This window comes from Asterias amurensis, chromosome 6 (genome assembly GCF_032118995.1).
Source record: "Asterias amurensis chromosome 6, ASM3211899v1".
Classification (NCBI taxonomy): domain Eukaryota; kingdom Metazoa; phylum Echinodermata; class Asteroidea; order Forcipulatida; family Asteriidae; genus Asterias; species Asterias amurensis.
This window is the reverse complement of record NC_092653.1, coordinates 17,092,394-17,111,803: the sequence shown is the minus strand read 5'-3', so window position 1 is coordinate 17,111,803 and position 19,410 is coordinate 17,092,394. Positions and strand designations below refer to the sequence as shown.

At 36.4% G+C, this 19,410-nt stretch overlaps 2 protein-coding genes across 5 annotated transcripts in view; one reads left to right on the top strand and one right to left on the bottom strand.

Annotated features, from left to right (window-relative positions):
- Positions 1-4,113: 4,113 nt before the first annotated feature.
- Positions 4,114-5,115, top strand: LOC139938275 (ryncolin-1-like). The gene has a single exon (XM_071933687.1). The coding sequence runs from the start codon at positions 4,114-4,116 to the stop codon at positions 5,113-5,115; it is 1,002 nt and encodes a 333-aa protein (XP_071789788.1).
- Positions 5,116-10,502: 5,387 nt separating this feature from the next.
- Positions 10,503-19,410, bottom strand: part of LOC139938158 (synaptic vesicle 2-related protein-like) — an 81,613-nt gene continuing 72,705 nt past the window's right edge. For all 4 annotated transcript variants that reach the window (XM_071933541.1, XM_071933542.1, XM_071933543.1 and 1 more), the window contains 6 exons: positions 19,195-19,305; positions 17,997-18,108; positions 17,020-17,101; positions 16,254-16,343; positions 15,845-15,958; positions 10,503-15,066 (listed from right to left, as the gene is read on the bottom strand). In XM_071933541.1, the coding sequence (XP_071789642.1) occupies positions 15,025-15,066; positions 15,845-15,958; positions 16,254-16,343; positions 17,020-17,101; positions 17,997-18,108; positions 19,195-19,305 (551 nt within the window). In that variant the 3' untranslated portion in view covers positions 10,503-15,024. The remainder of the gene's footprint in view (positions 15,067-15,844; positions 15,959-16,253; positions 16,344-17,019; positions 17,102-17,996; positions 18,109-19,194; positions 19,306-19,410) is intronic.

The window sequence follows — 19,410 nt, the reverse complement described above, 5'->3', positions numbered from 1 at the left end:
TTACAACACATGCCCACTTTATAGCGCTGCAGACATCTTCAAGTATATGACAAAAATGTAGGCCGAAATGGTTGTAAAAACTAACAAATAATAATACGACACACATCAGTCTGTGTATATGACTGCAGATCGCAATATTGTTTTTGAGAAACTCACCTTTCATTACGTCCATCAAGGAGCAAAATCCCCATGCTTTTAACTTTTGCTCGACGAGCACGAACAGGCAGTAAGGCCTTACTCAAACGTTCAGACGGGAAAAGGGTACAACGGTAAAAGTATGTAATTGTGTACGACTACACACAATCCAAGTAAACATTTTACCTAAACAAACAGTAAAATAATAATAATTACACAGCTATAAGGTAAATTAAAGTTTTAACCCATACAAAGGGTATCGCGGAATAGTTTTACATGTCATAAAAGTGTAAGGTTTACACAATCAATGTGTAATATTTTACATATCTAGCGTTTACTTAAAATTTAGGTAAATATGTTTACTCCTAAACGAAGTAAGTTTGTAAGTCTTTGTTGTGTAAGTTTTACCCTACAACGAACTGGTAAAAGTTTACCTAACTGTTAGCAGGTTCACCCCCTGCCTCTAAAACATGGTTTTTTTTACACAACTTGTGTAAATATTTTTCTGAGTGTAGGCAAGTTTTACCGTTTGTACTTTGTAGAAATGTTTAAACTTAAATCATTTTATTTTAAATAATACATTTTATATTAACAATGCATGCAGCGGCAGGCCTATGCTCTTTTAAAATGTCAAAGTTAAATTTGTGCAACATACCAATTGGGTGTTGAACAAGGTACCGTTTGTCAATTTCCCATGTAAATTATTACACGTTTTAGATTAAAGGCATTCACCCCGACTATAAGCATGATAAAACACACAACAAAAAAGTCGCTAAAAGTCACGAAAAAAAGAAGTAGCCGTGTAAAAAAAGGTCGCTGCAAGGGCAACAAAAGGTGCCGTGTGAACATTGTTTTACAATAAATAGCCTTCTATAGGTGTCCTTCTAGAACACGTTAGATCAACTTGAACGTGAACAGAATAATGTTTATGAATTTAAAAAAAATATTTCGAGAGGTTTGTGATGAAACTTTTTACGTTTGTGTACTAAAATTGAAAGGCAGTGGACACTATTGGTAATTACTCAAAATAATTATTAGCATAAAACCTTTCTTGGTAACGAGTAATGGGGAGAGGTTGATGGTATAAAACATTGTGAAAAACGGCTCCCTCTGAAGTGCCATAGTTTTCGAGAAAGAATTAATTTTCCAAGAATTTGATTTCGAGACCTCAGATTTAGAACTTGAGGTCTCGAAATCGACCGTCTAAACGCACACAACTTCGTGTGACAAGGGTGTTTTTTTCTTTCATTATTATCTCACAACTTCGACGACCAATTGAGCTCAAATTTTCACAGGTTAGTTATTTTATGCATATGTTGAGATACACCAACTGTGAAGGCTAGTCTTTGACAATTACCAAAAGTGTCCACTGCCTTTAAGTCTCAGAAAATGTCTATTTTTGTTAGTTTATCGAATCCCCGCAGTAGATTTGAACAAATGTGTGGAAAGGTTATTTCTTCCTTTATGCAAATCACTTATTTATTTTGTATGATGTTACGGGAAACAGTCAGGGTCGCGGCAAACTTACGGCGTGTGCCGTCTCCGTTGTATTTACCGGCGTAACAAGGTTCTGAATAGAATGGCCAAAGCGCAACAATCATGACTTGTCATTTCCTTTTATTGTGTTAAAGTTTTTTAAAGGTTGGCAAACTTTTGAGTTAAAATTTCTGATTGGCCAACCAAGAATAGTTCTTTTTATTCAATTCAATACACATTTATTTCCACAAAACATTTCCACAATATTATAGTAATACATACAGGTATATATAAATGATAGGAAAAAAATAATAAACTGGTGGAAAACGCGTGGCGGCCCAAAATAAGCCAGGTAGCTATGTTTAAGATTTGTTAAGATAGGAGTTATTTTTAACGGGAGTAGAAATTTAGGTGTCACATTGCATATTAAAATATCCGGGGAGAGGACTCTGTCAGCCTCGACGATCGAGTTATTGAGAACTCTTGTATTTTCTTAAGGGTTATTGAGAGCCCCAAGAATACAGTTAAATTGAACACTTAAGTATTAAATACAGACTTGGTTTAAGAAAAAAGCTCATTAGGATCTAAGATAACAGATTTACATAAAAATTACACTGTTTATTTGTAATGATAGTAGAAAACATTACTTGAAATAATTATTTCTTTCTGAAATGTTATTTATTGATGAGAAATAAAATGAACTTATTCCCCGTTTGGTGTTAATCGCTCAGTGAGCGTTTCATGCAAAAATTTGTAATCGGTTGTTGACTTTTTTTTTCTCGTAACCCAGATGGCTGATCGATCTGAAACTTCAACAGGTTTGTCATTTTATATGTATGGTGGGTTACATATTAAAAGTGCAATACACTGCCAGCAACTGTTTTGTTAGCAAAATCCAGTTCATAATCTGTATGATCAAACAATCATCCTTGAGATTGTTTGGTTTTATAACCGAAGATTAATCCAATAAACGTAACAGTAACATTTAAAGGATTTGGGTACTTTTTCAAAATGTCCACAGATTTACATTAAACCTACAGGGTTGAAAGATAATGATAGTGGAAACTTCCTTTCAAACTATTATTAACTAAAGTTCTGTAGTTTCTTAGAAATGAGTAAGACAAGCCACAAAATAATTTTCGTCTCAGTGAGCTGAAAATTATTTTAGCATGTAAAATCCCATTAACCAGTTGTGATATTATACCATAAACATAGAATAACTGGTTAATAAGTTTTTACATGCTATAAAATCTGAAACGAAAATTATTTGAACTAATATTAATTAAAACATTTGTAGGGAAGCTTTCTACTATCATTATCTTCAAACTGTGTAAGTTTAATGTAAATCTGTGGACATTGTGTTTTTTTGTCTTACAAAAAGTACCCCTACGCTTTAAACCGAACCTCTTGGAACTATCACGTTGTCACCATCTTAGTCTTGTTCCCTGATCCAACACCAGTAATGGATGCTAATTTTTGTTGTACAAAAAGGAACCAGACTAATTCTCCTCCCAGCCTCAGTTTGGTTACATTGATTTGAATGGAAGAAAATCAAGATGGCCGCTACTGGATAAAGGTCTATAGGCTCTGCCCATCATCTTTATTTGTTACAGATTCATGTGTATTTTTCCAAACACGGTCATTGCACAATCATGGTTGACTGTTCCCCTTTAATTAAACGTGTTGCTCTCCCTGGCTTCTACCTGTAGTTCTAACTAAAAAACACCAAAACCATGTTGCTTTTTATCTAGCTTCCACCTATTTTTAGAGCATGCAAAAGCAGCTTCCTTTGTGTTTCTTCCAGAATCAATAAACGGTGCATGCAGTATTGGGAAAGGCTGCTGTTGCTATAGATTCATCAACACATAATTCACCATTAAGTGAATTCCTTCAGGTGGACCTCTGCACATGACGTCACGTATCCCACAATCCTCTCTGAATGGCACAACCTCCGTCATCTTTTAAAATTCATTTAATCATGAAAATTCTTTGAATTTGATTTTTTTTTAGGCCGTGTTCGAATTTGCGGCTACATCTATAGCTACAGCTAGATTGTTGTGTCATCATGCGTTGAGGAATATAGGACATCCTTAGCAACGTCCTTAACAACAGCCATAGCCGTACCGTTGTAGACGCCGATTCGGATACGGCCTAATAAGCTTACATCAAAAGAAACACGTGACAGTATACTGACCAATCAAACTCTTGCACGTTATAGTTTCAACAATAAAATCGCTTTTAACAAGGGTAACAATTTCAGCTGCGTCATAACGAAAAACGATATCAGACTCAGTGGTTTCACTTCTGCGTTGACACTCCGACCATCACATGGTATAGATTTATTTCAAATTATCATCTAATCGTAGTGTACGAAAGAAGCGACATGCAAATATGGCACACGATGGGAACTTTCTAACTTTTGGAACTACAGTTATTTTAAAGCTCACCTTCGAAGTAATCATAGTGATTGCTATTTTTCGTTTGTGTTACTGTGGTAACCTGATGCAAGCATTCAACGCTGCAGAAGATCGGGCACTTCAGTATTGTACATATCAGAGTGTCAACGTCAGTTCACGTGTCCGTTGTGTTCGTAACTGTCATTGTGATTATCCTAACTGTAAATCAGTAAATTATGATGACATTCATCACCTTTGTGAACTGAATAATGCCACCATTGCCCAGTTTCCTGATAACTTGATTACACACTTTGGTAGTGTGTATTACGATGGCAATATGGACACACCTCTCCTGTCCCATGCACACCCCGATACAACCGTCTCCTCTATGCCTCGTTACAGCAGCTGCCAGGAGCTTCTTCAGGCGGGTCAGAAAGTGAGTGGTGTCTTTACAATATTTCCTGCCCAATTTGCTGATGGTTTGCAAGTGTACTGCGATATGGAGACTGATGGCGGAGGCTGGATCGTCATCCAGAGGCGTCAAGACGGCAGTGTTGACTTTTATCGCAACTGGGCCGACTACGGGAACGGTTTCGGCAACTTGGATGGGGAGTTCTGGCTTGGCAATACTAACTTACGCATCTTGACTGAGTCCGGCCCAATGTGGCAACTGCGTGTTGATATATTGGATTGGAAGGCTGCAGAAGTTTGGGCTGTTTATGGAGATTTCAGGGTTACAGGAGAAAAATTTCAGCTCCGTGTCGACTTGTACAATGATGAGAGTACAGCAGGTGATGCCCTTATGTATACTCTAGGGTTCAACTCCCGATTCTTGAACAATGGTATGGTATTTACTACGAAAGACAACGACAATGACCAACGTTTTGAGGCAGACAAGCAAGTAGGCGATGAGCTGAACTGTGCCATCTCCGGAAAGGGAGGTTGGTGGTATAATAACTGCTACCAGTGTAATTTAAATGGAGTTTACTATCAAGGAGGAACCCTCTTTACAAATTCATCATTGTGGTACAGTGGTAAGAAGCTCCAAGGAGCTTGGGAGTATTTCTCAATAAAAGAATGCACAATGAAAATTCGGCTCAAGACGTAAACCGATAAGATGCGCGTCACAAAGAAGCATAGGGTAATTATGAAGACTTCATTCTCTTGTTTTCCTTCTTATTTGTGAAGAGCAATATTGTAATCATGAGGTGCACTCTAAAAACTAAAGAGTTTAATCCAACACCTGCATGAGTTCGGTGAGTGACTACACTTTGAAAGTGTTGAATCCAGCATTTTTATGTACTCGGTCAACAATTTTAAGTGCCAGTTAAACGTTTAAAAAGCTGATCCAACAATTCAAATGAATTTGAGAAATGTTGAAATAACACTTAAAATGTTCAACTAACCCTTTTTGCGTTGGATCAAAAATTTAAAATGCTAGATTTAACAAACAAAACGCTGGATCCAACACTTTCAATGTAGTCACTCACCAGACTCATGCAAGTGTTGGATTCAACTGTTTAGTTTTTAGAGTGTGTGTATACATTTGCATAAATAGAGGCAACTATAAATTCATGAAGTCCAAGCGGAACGAATTTCATGTTGCAGGTGAACATGTTGCAGGTGAAATTAATTTGCTCGTACATAGCTTCTTATGCAAGAAAGCAAGTTTTCCTGCCCAAAGTCCCCCATATGATCATGTACATCCGATGAGAGAAGGGCAAGGGTTAGGGTACAATGTATTTGTTCATAAATATATTTTTTGTTTTCCTTCTTTTTTCTTCTTCTTTTTTTTTATTTAAAAATAAGTGTTATCTAAAGTTCATGTATTGTTGCAGTTTTGTAAATGTTTTTTTTTAATGAGTAAAAATTCAAAAGCACAGGCTCAACAAACAATTTTTTGGTGAAAATAAGGCCATGCAACTTTAAGTTCCAATTAAGTTGTAGTTGTTATTTTAATTATTCATCAATGATTGATCCAATATTCAAAGACTGATACCGTAATCGATTGAAAATCTATCGGAACCTCGACATTTTTTTTAAATACGAGTGTTAGCTATAAATATGTGAAAGAAATCATCAACTCTTGTTGTATCTAGACCTTTTATGTAGTCATGTGCAGTGGAAATGTTGATTTCCCGTCATTCTGGATCCATCAATGATGTCTAAGCTATGTACTACTTCTCACTCGGAAATTTAAGTTGATCAATACCTATTACTCTACAAACTCACTGCGTCAGACTTGACCTGGTTCCCGGGTCACACTTGATAAAATCCTTGGTCAGCCTTGATCCGAATACATAGCTCTGACTTGTCCCGAATACCAGCTCTGACTTGACCTGAATTCCAGCTCAGACTTAACCCGAATTCAAGCTCTTACTTGACCCGGATTCCGGGTAAGAAATGAACCGGATCCCCGGTCAAACCTGACCAGGACCCAGCTCAGACTTGATCCGGACTTGATTGTCAGACTTGGTCGTCATTTTGACCCTGTTTGGGTCGCTTTTGACTTATATTTCAGGTCAAAATGACCCTGAAACATGCTATATATTATTGCTTTAATGTCTAATTTAATATTCATGTATTACCTGTTTTTCTTGATGACGTGATTAATTTAATTTTCTATAAAAAACAAACACGAAAGGCAAAAAAAAAAAAAAAAAAAAGATACAAAGATTGTGAACAGTTCTTTATCACTTAATTGTATGCAAGTTGTTTGCATGGACAAAGTACTTGATTGTAACGGTAAAGTATGCGACATTTTATAAAGTTTTACTAACTCTCACAATTTAAGAATACTTAATAAATCATTGATTGATCCAGCCCGCATGAAATAAATAAAATATAAAATAAAATTTCTGATGGAGAAAACCATTCAAAATAAAAGTGGACGAATTCATCTGATAAGGTTCGATCTAGAAAATTAGTTATTAAGGAATTATCAAAAGTTATGAATAAAATGTAACTTATTAAAGTAAAAAAAAAAATTAAAAAAAATGCCGTTGAGTTGCGATTTAAGAGCCAGTCTGGATCCATCAATGATTTTCATGACCTCACTCGAGGATTTGTTTTTTATCTGTAATCACATTTTAAATGGTTTAATGTAGATAACAGCGTCATTTAGTTTCACCGTCAAGTTGTGGAGTAGTTTCATTCATAGAAAAAACCATTTCGCGTCTATACAGTTCCAACACAAACCAAAGGTTGCGTAAAACATTGATAACCTTAAATTAATGATACACCGCACCGGAGTAAAGCCTGTTGATTTTTCCCAAACAGAACCCTGAAAATATTTGAGCATACAGTACCGGTGTGTGGGCAAAAACCGAAAGTATTTTTTATCCCCGATACAACCTTAGCAATTATTATGAAATATTTGCGATACCCGCTGCTAAAATAAAACTACACATTCTGCTCTACCATCGCAATAAGCCATTTTGAGATAATGGTAAACACATTAGAGGGAAAGTACACGTTTGGTAATTACTCAAAACAAATATTAACTTAAAAACTGACTGAATAACGAGCATTGGAGAGCTGTTGATAGTATAAAACATTGTGGGAAAAACTCCCTCTGAAGTAACGTAGTTTTTGAGAAAGAGGTAATCTCTCACTCAAATAATAAAAGACTTCTTGCTAGAAGTCTTTTATTCCTATCTCGAAAGCACACAAATTCGTCCAACAAGGTGTTTTTTCTTTCATCATTTTCTCGCAACTTCGATGACCGATTGAGCCCAAATTTTCACAGGCTTGTTATGTTATGCTTATGATGGGATACACCAAGTGAGGACACTGGTCTTTGACAATTACCAAACGTGTACAGTGCCTTTAATATGACACTGTTGGGTTTGGGTAAATTGTCTGTTGCACCCGAATGATGTGACTGAATTATTTCTTTAATCAGAACCTGAGAAAGTACTGAGTTCACTGTGCTTTTGTCGAGATAAGAGCCACCCCCTAAAAAAAGAAAAATAACAAATATTGATCAAATATTACTGCTAAATGTATCTGAAAAAGATGATAACGAGCTTGGTGAATGTTGTACAGTTTAAATTGTGTGCACATGCTGTTGTTGAGATGTACAAAGTATTTTATTGTAATTTTTGTATTAGGTGAGTGACATTTTGTAATGTGAAATGAAACTATCCTTAAAATAACAAAACGATAATTCATTGATTGATCCAGCGTGAATGAAAAAAAAACTAATATACTTATAAATATTGATGATGAAAACCCTTAAAATAAAAGTGGATGAATTCGACCCACAAAGACCAAAAAGAAGAAGAAAAAAAGTGATAAAGTATTTTTATTGAAGACAAAAACAACTGAAAACGATTCTTGGCCGTTGATTTTTGATTTACCGGCCAGTCTGGAACCATCAATGATTTTCATGACCTCATACTTGAGGATTTGTTCTTAAAGGCAATGGACACTATTGGTAATTACTCATAATTGCTAGCATAAAAACTAACTTTATATAACAAGCAATGCATAGTATAAAACATTGTTGTGAGAAACGGTTCCCTCTCAAGTAACGTAGTTTTTGGGAAAGTATTTTCTCACTGAAATATTTGAATTGAATTTGAGATCTCAGATGAGGTTTCGAATTCAAGGCATCTGAAAGCACACAACTTGTGCGACAAAGTAGTTTTCTTTCTACCATTATTCTCTCGCAACTTCAACAACCAATTTGAGTTCAACTTTTCACAGGTTTGTTATTTTATGCACATGACGTTGAGATACACCAAGTGAGAAGACTGGTCTTCGACAATTACTCCGTGCTTTTTAATATATTTTCAAATGCTCAGTGTGGATAATAATGTAATTTCGTATCTTAATGTGTACAGTAGTTTCATACCATGTCGCGTCTTGGTAGTTCCAACTTCAAATCACGTATAGCCCAATGTTATATAAATTTCAAAGATAATCAATTGCTTTTTATAAGTGATACAACATCAGCTATTCGAATATTCGAGGGGATTTCTTCAAAACTCTCGGGATAAACATCTCATTTAAAGCCATACACTAAATCTGGAATCAAGGAGCAACATTTTTACAAAATAGCTCCATGAAAAAACATTGATAAAACTTTAAAATAACAAGATTACTGAAATACATTGAGTTTATTTAATATCCAAGCAGGGTTGGAACTATCAATGGTGTCTGTGACCAAAATGTGAAAAACGTCGATGTATAGCGGTGTAAAAAAAAACTGACTCTCAGACCATACCAATGATTCACACTTTGAGTTCGAATTAATTTACAACTTGTAATAGTATACTGATCGCAGTACTGTCTGCATTTGAAATAAATACGTTGATACATGTCAGGTATATTTTGCTTCCAAAACTCGTGAATTATTTCTTGTGCGTTGTTTTTTGGTATATTTTTTACATTCATCCCATAGCATAACTTCTATTTCATAAAGCTGTTTTTCCATGCTTTAAGCAAGGGTAAATGCTGCCTAAGCACACGAGTGACGTAACAATGCAAATCCATGGTGAACGGGCATGCGCGCCTAGTCATGTTATGAGAAATCATGGTGAAATACGTGTATGCTTACGCAAAATTTTCCCGCTACAGTAAGCACAAAAAAATTGCTTACCGGTAAACAGCTTTATGAAAGTGGGACACAGGTATGAATTATCGATAAAAATAAGCAATTCTTTCATCTTTTCATATAAAAGCACCGAAGAGGCAGCTCGTCAAAAGCGACGACCCTGGAAATGTATATAATTTAATTAAAAACCAACCTGTAGCGTGCAACTACAAAGGGACATTGGAAGCTGAGTTGATGTTTCAGTAAATAACGTTAGAGTTATTGTCGCGGGTTTGTTGATATTAATAAACAGAGACTGTTAAAGACACTGGACACTTTTGGTAACTAGTCAAATAATTATACCAACTCACTTGATAACAAGCAATGGAGAGCTGTTGATAGTATAACACATTTTGAGAAACGGCTCCCGCTGAAGTAGCATAGTATCTGAGAAAGAGGTTATTTCTCACTCAATAACAAACTTTCAGTTGAAACCTTTTAAGCATCTGAAAGCACACAAAATTGTGCAACAAGGGTGTTTTTTCTTTTATTAAAATAATCTCTTGTAACTTCGATGACAAACTGTGCCCAAATTTTCACAGGTTTGCCATTTTATGTATACGTTGGGATTGGCCTACACCAAGTGATAACACTGGTCTTTGACAATTACCAAAGGTGTCCAGTGCCTTTAAACCATCAGCTTACAAACCCTTCTAAGTAAGATGGATGTTTATCAATTTGCGTCAACAGCGTCTGGAGAATTGAAAGCAATCAATGTTTTCATAATTCTAACGTATCATCCCACAAACATTGTACCTTGCAGGGGAAAAAAACAGAATGTTGAAGTGCCCTGGAGCGCCACTGGTGGCGGATATGAGCGCTATATGGGGCCGCTATAGTATATTTAGCATATCAATATATTCCCCAACGGTCGACTCCATAATGTCATTTAGGTCATCGTTATTTTAATCATGGAGGTAGAATAATGATTCCGGAATGGTCATTTCGTAAACAAAATTCAAGGAATCCTGACACGGGTATTACAAAAATAGATTTCCTTTATTTTTTTATCATATCCGTCACCCTCATAAAACAATCATTAATAATATATATGAAAAATAGTTCCAAGATGCAAACAATACAAATTTGGGGGAAAAAAATAAAAAACAACTAAACAACACTTCGTGGTGTTGTAGCTAATTAAATACCTGGTGCCAAAAGGCGGAAGAGGTCAAACAGTAAAACAGATCCTCCATGATCTAGTTTTAGAAAACTCCGTGGTTTAGTTTTAAGATACTTCATGATCTAGTTTTAAGAAACTTCATGGTCTAGTTTTAAGATACTTCATGATCTAGTTTTAAGATATTTCATGATCTATTTTAAGATGCGAAATGGTAAAGTTTTAGAACACACTCAAAATACAGCTTCGATAGAAGGAATCGTATCGACTCCCGAAGAGTCCTGGGACTATATCCTTTTGAAATCGACTCCAGGAATGGTAACTCGTCCTAACTTAGGACTAGTCTTAAATTGTTACCAACTCATAAAGAGTCCTACGACTATAGTCCTAAGTTATGACTATTTTTGTGAAATCGACCCCTGGCATGTTACTGCTTCCAACAGTGAGGTTACCACTAATTGGTCCCTATGTTAAAACCATAATTGCTTTTTTCTCTCAGTATAGTTATTTCAGGAAAGTTTTTCGTCTGATCTGAATGGATGTTGTCTTCTCCATTGAACCGATTCCAGTTACCCAAAAATAAAAAATAAGTCACCTCAACGATCAAGTTACCAAACAAGAATCGACAAGAACTTGTCACCCAACTGGGCCTTACCATCTAAACAGGCAAGTAAATACAAATACAATACAATCATATGTAATAAACTTAAACAAATAATAAAATAGATAATTAAAAAGTAAATTCATCGCCCATTAAAAATCGTATAACTTTAAGGAACATTACAGATTTGATTTGTGCTAACAAAACAGTTGCTGGCAGTGTAAGCACTTTATGTAATCCACCAACGACAAACCTGTAGAAGTTTGAGATCGATCGGCCAACTGGGTCATGAGAAGTAAGTAAACAACCGATAACACATTTTGCATGACATCGATTAAAAGAATAATGAATAAAACGCACACCAAACAGGAAATTAGTTTTATTTATTTCTCATCGACATTTCAGACAGAAATATTTTAAGGAATGTTTTCTACTATCATCATCATTAGACCATGAACATTTTGTGTTAATCTGTGATCTTAACAATGTTTGTCTTACCAATTCTGTAATGTTCTTTTGAACATAAGTAAAGCCTAGTAAAATAGAGTTAAAAAGATTCATCGCTCGTTAAAAAAAATCGTGTAACTATATTATAAACATAAGTAAAGCCTTATTAAAACAGAGTTAACAAGTACATCCAGCTCCCATGCTTAATTAGATTATTAAATCGTCCAATGATTATTAATTGATTTATGAACCTGACTATTAATCGATCTTATTTGTATTAATGGCTCAATATCAGTCGATCATTCAATCGAACATCGATTGATTATATATATAATTTGAATAATAAAAAAAGTTAAATGTTACAGATAATATACTGGCATCATAATCTGTACTACTAATAACAATTACACAGCAGTTATAAAGGCGCACTGAATCTGATAAAAAAAACATTCAAAGGCGCCGGTTATAAGATGGAATGAGGGAATTCTTAAGCGGTAGGAAAGGCAAGTGTGAACAGGTGTGTCTTAAGTTGCTGCTGACGAAGAGTGAGATGTTGTGTATTTCTCTGAGGTTTTCAGGAAGTGAATCCAGAGCCTGGGTGCTAATAGTATTTCCAGTTATATTTCATGTTATTTGCTTTAAAAGCACAAGTACAACTATCTCCATGAAAAAGAAAGACATTCTGGTGACCAATTCTTAAAACAAATTCAAGCACTAATGTTCAAAAGTGAATATTGCCTTTAAACAAATATGGAATTTGGAGAGAAAAGAATGAAATAACATGGAATGTATTTTAAGGTTTACGAAAGTAAGTCCCCACATTTTAAATTTTGCTTAATATTGACAAGGTGTGGTTAAACAATTTCTGTTTGTATTAATTTCAGTTAAAATATATAATGTTCTTTTCTAATACTTGACAAAAAGAAAGACATCGGCATCCTCAACATAGACCAGATCTAGAGTCAGAAGGGAATGGTTCAGCCAATTTTAAAGTATTAATTTGGTTTGTACATGTTAAAGGATTTTGGGTACTTTTGGTTACACAAACCACAATGTCCACAGGTTTACATTAATCTCACACCTTTTGAAGATAATAAAAAGAGAAAGATGACCTGAAAATATTACTTGCTGAGGTGCTGTAGTTTTGAGAAGTGAGTAAAATTATGTTACGAAAATACCTTTTCGTGCTAAAAATTTCTAACAGCACCCCAGCAGATAATATTTTAAGGGAAACTTCCTACCATCGTTATCTTCAAACTGTGTGAGTTTGATGCAAGTCTGTGAACCATTTGTTTTGTGACGTACAAAAAGTACCCAGACCCTTTAAAATGGTGTACAATCCCATTATTACAAAAATTAACCGAACATTTTTTAAATAGGTAAAATAAAAATTGTTTACTCATATAAGTTACACACTGAAAAAAACAATTAATAATAGTCAGCCTCAAGAGCGCGTATTAATCGCGAAAACTAAACATAATTTAAAAAAAGAAAGTAATCATTGCTTCGCATAAAAAAACATCCATTAAGATCACAAGCATTTCTTGTCACATCAAAACAATACACAGGAAAGGCCCACGTCCAGTGTTTTAAAGGTACTGGACACTATTGGTTATTACTCACAATAATTGTTAACAAAAAAACTTACTTGGTAACGAGCAATGGAGAGCTGTTGATAGTATAAAACAGTGTGAGAAACGGTTCCCTCTGAAGTAAGATAGTTTTTGAGGAAGAGGTAATTTCTCTCTCAAATAAAAAGAAACTTCAGCTGAAGCCTTTTATTATGCATCAGTGGTGGATTTCACAAAGAATTAAGACTAGTCTTATCTTGAGTTAAGGACGAGTAAAGTTACGATGAGTTACTCGTCTTAACTCAGGACTAACCATACCTTTTTTTTTTTTTGAGGATTAGTCCTAAGTTAGGACTAGTCCTAACTCTTTGTGAAATTGACCCTTGAAAGCTCATGCACAAAGTCGTCCAACAAGGGTGTTTTTTTTATTTCATTTTTCTCTTGCAACTTCGATGACCAACTGCGCCCAAACTTTAACAGGTTTGTCATTTTATGCATAAGTTCGAATACACCAAGTGAGAATACTGGTCTTTGAAAATTGTTACCAAACGTGTCCTAACACAATTCCTGTTTTGCAACAGGAAACTAATGCGCTCCATTTATATCATAATTACTCTAGCACTTTCTTCCCTTTTTTTCTTGTTTTTCTATTATTTGTGGATACATCACTGAGAACACTGTGCTGCATGGGATAAATGTAGGGCCGCTGTGGCAAAAAGATTTTTATTTGTTTTGATAGCGCCCTCTTTTGAATCAATCTCCTCAGCTCACGCTAATTTCCCATTAGACTGGCCCTAGACTGGGCCCCTGTCTTTATCCGCAAGGATAAAGGCAGGTCCCTGCCACTAGATCCAGTGATTCCATTTGATACATTGATATAGTGTAAATGTGCAGGTCATTATGCCTACACAGTACACTGCTCTCGAGTTCGCAACAGAATTTGACTGCGTATCTCTATGTGAAATGTGTGGGGTCAAAGGTCAAAACACATGCCGGTTTTTGCTGCCGGTCTCTGGCGTTATTCACGAGCCTTACAGAGTGACGTCGGATGTTCAGGCTAACTGGGCCCATGTCTTTATCTGCAAGGATAAAGACGGGTACCTGCTACTCCGATCCAGTGATTCCATTGGATACAATGATATTATTGGATACACGTGCGGTGACATGAGCTTTCCATAGATGTGCTTTGAATGGTCGGGTGGTTTGAGTCCCACTGACAAACATCACCTCGGACCAATCAAAACACAGATATGGGAAGCTTACTTTTTTTGTCTGCATGCTGTGTCCACGTGTATACAGTACATGCGTATGCATGTACTGCATGTAATGTTGGTGTAGAATTTGACTACACATCTCTATGTGAAATGAATGTAGGTGAAAGGTGAAGATACACAATGGCTTGAGGCCAGTCTTTGGCGTTATTCACAAGCCTCGAAGTGTGATGTCAGATGTTCAGGCCAATTTCACTTTAAGCATGGGGGAACAGATCTGTGGAACCGATTTCCCTAGGACACTGATCTACTTCCTATTTTATAGTCAACCCATGATTTATGCACATTTCTCCATCATCTGTTCACTAAAAACTGTTTTATTTATTCACCAAAAAGTAAACTATTTGTGTTCTTGAAGCTTTGATCACCAATAGGGCAGTGTCACAACACAATAAGGGATGAGCATTTTTATCCGGGATGAAGTTCTCCTTTTAGCTGTTTGACTGATGACTGGAAGAAGAAAAAAATCAAATTAGAATAACTTTTGAAGCTGGTTCCAAATGGTCAACCAATGGTCGACCAGCCTGAGTTTGAGTCAACTTAAGGCCGTGTCACACTGCAGCGATAACCATAACGACGCAAAGAGAACACATTCTATTGGTTGAATTGCTCCACGCAGACTTTGCGCACGCTCATTCAACCAATGAAATGGGACCAGGCCTTTAGTCAACATTTAACCAGGGTGCACACTCGAACTTGCTTCTAGATGCCCTGGCATAACCAGGTTTAAATTTAACTAAAGGTAATGTGGACTAGGGGTGGTGTGACTTAAAGGCACTGGACACTACTGGTAATTACTGAAAATAATTGTTAGCACAAAACCTTACTTGGTATTGAGCAATGGAGAGCTGTTGATAGTATAAAACATTGAAAGAAACGACTCCCTCTGAAGTATCATAGTTTTTGGGAAAGAAGTCATTTCTGATCTAAGTATTTGAATATATTTTGAGACCTCACGCATGAGGTCTCAAAATCAAAGCGCACAACTTCGTGTAACATTGGGTTTTTTTTCATTATTATCTTGCAACTTTAACTTTGACGACCAAAATGAGTTCAAATTTTCACTGGTTTGTTATATCGTGCATATATTGAGATACACTAAGTGAGAAGACTGGTCTGTAACATTTACCAAATATGTCAAGTGTCTTTAATACAAAGAGTGGTCACTACAACATAAGACAAAACCAAAATACTTCATTCATAAACGGATCAAGAAGTTTCTACTTACCAGGAGTTCTCGCCCTCTGGTTTCAATAGGAAGAGCTATACACGCAATGGCACACAGAACGGCTGAAACACCATAGATGCAGAATGCCAACGAAGGAGACGTGGCTAACATTACCTACGAGAACAGGACAGTAAAAATGGAGATTTTAACAAATTAAAAACAATAACGATGTAAGAGTAAACCCAAAATAAATAGTCAACAATCTGACTCCCATAAATGGCCGACGTGTTGGTTGACGAGGTAAAAGGAAAACCACGCACTTTTGAGTTATACTTGAGTCATGTGAGTGGGTCATTATAAAAAACGGTGAAATGAAGTTCAAAGTGCAAATGTATTATTATCAATACAGACATGGCCTCCTTGATTACTCATGCATTTCTCTCTGATGTTTCGTAAGCCCAAGGCTTACCTGTGCAACAAATGGCGTAATGATGGCTCCTATACGAGCAGCTGAGCTGCATGAACCAAGCCCAATGGCTCGTACATGTGTAGGGTACACCTGAAAATAACACAAAGTCAAAACGAGAAAAAAAACAAGACCAATATGATTAGTGCTGGTTTTATCAATAGCTCACAGTATTTACAATGGAAACTAATATTTCAATGACAATTCATTTCTATGTGTTTCACACAATTATTACAAATATTTATTAACACAAATAATTATTAACACAAATATGCTTATTGTATTTATTGTATGCAAATTAACGCACGCCCTTTTGTAAGATTAAAGTTGTATGTTGAATATGAAGTACACTGTGTGTGTATGATATTAAGTATACGCTATACGATGTTGTTGTTTTTAATCAACTTACAAAATGGCCACACGCCGGGCTGCGTAACTAAGCCAGTGTGCCCTGTAGTTCTTATAAAGTCTATGATTCTAACCCAAGAACTAGAGGGTGCATTGGTGATGCTTCTTGCACAAACTCGACGGGACCGCAAGAAGACACGCGCGCCATTCTGTACGCGCGTTGAATATGAAGTAAACATTGGAATTTGTGTTTGTTGACAAATTGGCCACACAAACACACGCTGTTTGACGCCTGTTTTGTCAACTTAGAAAATGGCCACCTGCCTGCATGCTGGTTCGCGTATAATAGGCCAAAGTTCTTATATATATATATAACCCTATGCTCTAACCCAAAACCTGTAACTGATGACCTATGACCTACCTCTGGTGTGTAAACATACAGTGCTTGGAAGCCTCCAGAGATAAAAGCCCTCGCTGCAAACAGCAGCACTGTTAATCCAAATCTACAAAGACATAACCAAAAAAAGGTTGGCTTGGGTATCTACATGTACAATCCCAACAAGACTCGTTTGACCTTCGCACAATGACCCCATGCCCCCTTTCAAGGTTGGCTCTCATTGGGCGGTCTGCGCTCCAATCATAAATGAGCAGGGGGCAAGGGAGAGAATATTTATAGCACTGTTGCGAATGCATGGCCCAAGCATTTTAGTCGGGATTGTAGGTGTATAGGCTAAGCATTCATTAGCCATCGGCACCAATGGGGGATTTTGGGGCGCCAGGGGGCAGCAAACTTACAAGGTAAATCCATTGTTCTTGGAAATGTGCGCAAAGCGCGGTAGCCGTGGAATGAGGTGCTTTTTTTGCTTATAACCAAATTACAAAAGTTAAATTTCTCATTTAACAGACAGTTTTATTGGGCAACATTAAACTGGCTTTGCATTTACCTTCCCTATAACCCGGTTCATATTTCCTGCGTGCAAATGCGGAAGCGAAGTGAATTTTGAACACAACAGGTAAGGAGTTGAACAGAGCAGGTCAACTGTTGCGAACTTTTCATTGGGAATTTGTGGTGCCAAAATTTGTAATACATTCGCATTCGCAAGAAGTATGAACCAGGCTTTAGACACTATAGCAAAACATAAAGGCTCATCAAGCCTGTCTAAAATTAGTTGTTGAAACAGCAAGTTATTTATAATAGCAAGACAAACAGCCAATTTCACGAAACTTTACGCAACTACGAAAGTCCACTTGCGTAACGTTTATGTGGTGCAACTTGCGCAAGTGGATTTACGCAGTTGCGTAAAATTTCGTGAAATCGGCTGCTGGTCTCTATACCCAGCAAGTAGATATATACGGATGGCGTTACCGCAAACCAAATATACAAAAGTTATCTCTTACCTAGTTGTGCACATGTTCAGGAGGAATATAAATATGGAGCACAAGAAGAACTGGATGGCCATTGACTTTTTACGGCCGAGGTATTCAATCATAAGAAGAGTCACCAAGATTCCTGAAAAACAAAACAATTGATTTGTTTTTATTAATGTTTGCATTGTGGTGCCACCAGGAAGCTCCTAAAAAGAGTTTAGACTGAGTTTAGACCCCCTTGTTACATACAATTATATGCTTTCAGATGCCTCTGAAAGGCTTTAAGCACATAAGCCTTCCTCACATTCAAACTTTTTCAGAAAAATTACCTCTTTCTCTAAAACTTCACTACTTCAAAGGGTGTTGTTTCTAAAAAATATTGTATAGTATCAACTGCTCTCCTGTGTTCTTTATCAAGTACGTTGTTATGGTCATTATTTTTTGGAGTAATTACCAAAGGTATCTTTCCCTTAAGGGCACTGGACACTATTGGTAATTACTCAAAATAATTGTTAGCATAAAAACTTACTTGGCAACGAGCAATGGAGAGCTGCTGACGGTTTAAGACATTGCTCCCTCTGAAATAACATAGTTTTTGAGAAAAATTTCTCACTCAAATAATTAAAGACTTCAGCTGAGGAAGCCTTTTACTATGCATCTAAAAGCACCAAAGGCGTGCAGCAAGGTTTTTTTTAATTTAATTATTTTCTCGCAGATTTGATGACCAATTGAGTTCAAATTTTCACAGGTTTGTTATTTCATGCAAATCTTGGGAAACACCAAGTGAAACTATTGGTCTTTGACAATTACCAATAGTGTCCAGTGCCTCTTTCAGTTACGATTAGAAGGAACTATTAAAGGAACCCGTTGCCTTGGATCGGACGAGTTGGTTTATAAAAAGCATTTGTAACCTTTTTTTATAAAGTGCATATGGTTGGAAAGATGTTTTAAAAGTTTGCCTCGAAATTGCGTGGTTTTCCTTTTACTGTGCCAACTAACACGGTCGGCCATTTATTGGAGTCAAAAACTTGACTCCCATAAATGGCCGACCGTGTTAGTCGTCGAGGTAAAAGGAAAACCGTGCAATTTCGAGGCATGTTTGTGTGGATCATTGTATTCTACTTTTACAACATCTTTCTACCCATATGCATTTGATAAAAAACGGTTACAAACGCTTTTCAAAGACCAGCTCGACCGATCCAAGGCAACGTGTTTCTTTAAGCTTTACCTGGGAACTCAGCGAAGGTAGTTATCAAGAGGGACCCATAGTCACTCGGGTCAAGAGTAGTACATTCATCAAAGCAGGCGGACAATGTGTTTTCATCACTCCCATCTCCCCCTAGAATTAAATTTAGAAAATAACAAAATTAAAACAGTAGTGAAGGTTAAAGGCACTGGAAACCTTTGGTAGTTTTCAAAGACCAGTATTCAATATCAATTGAGT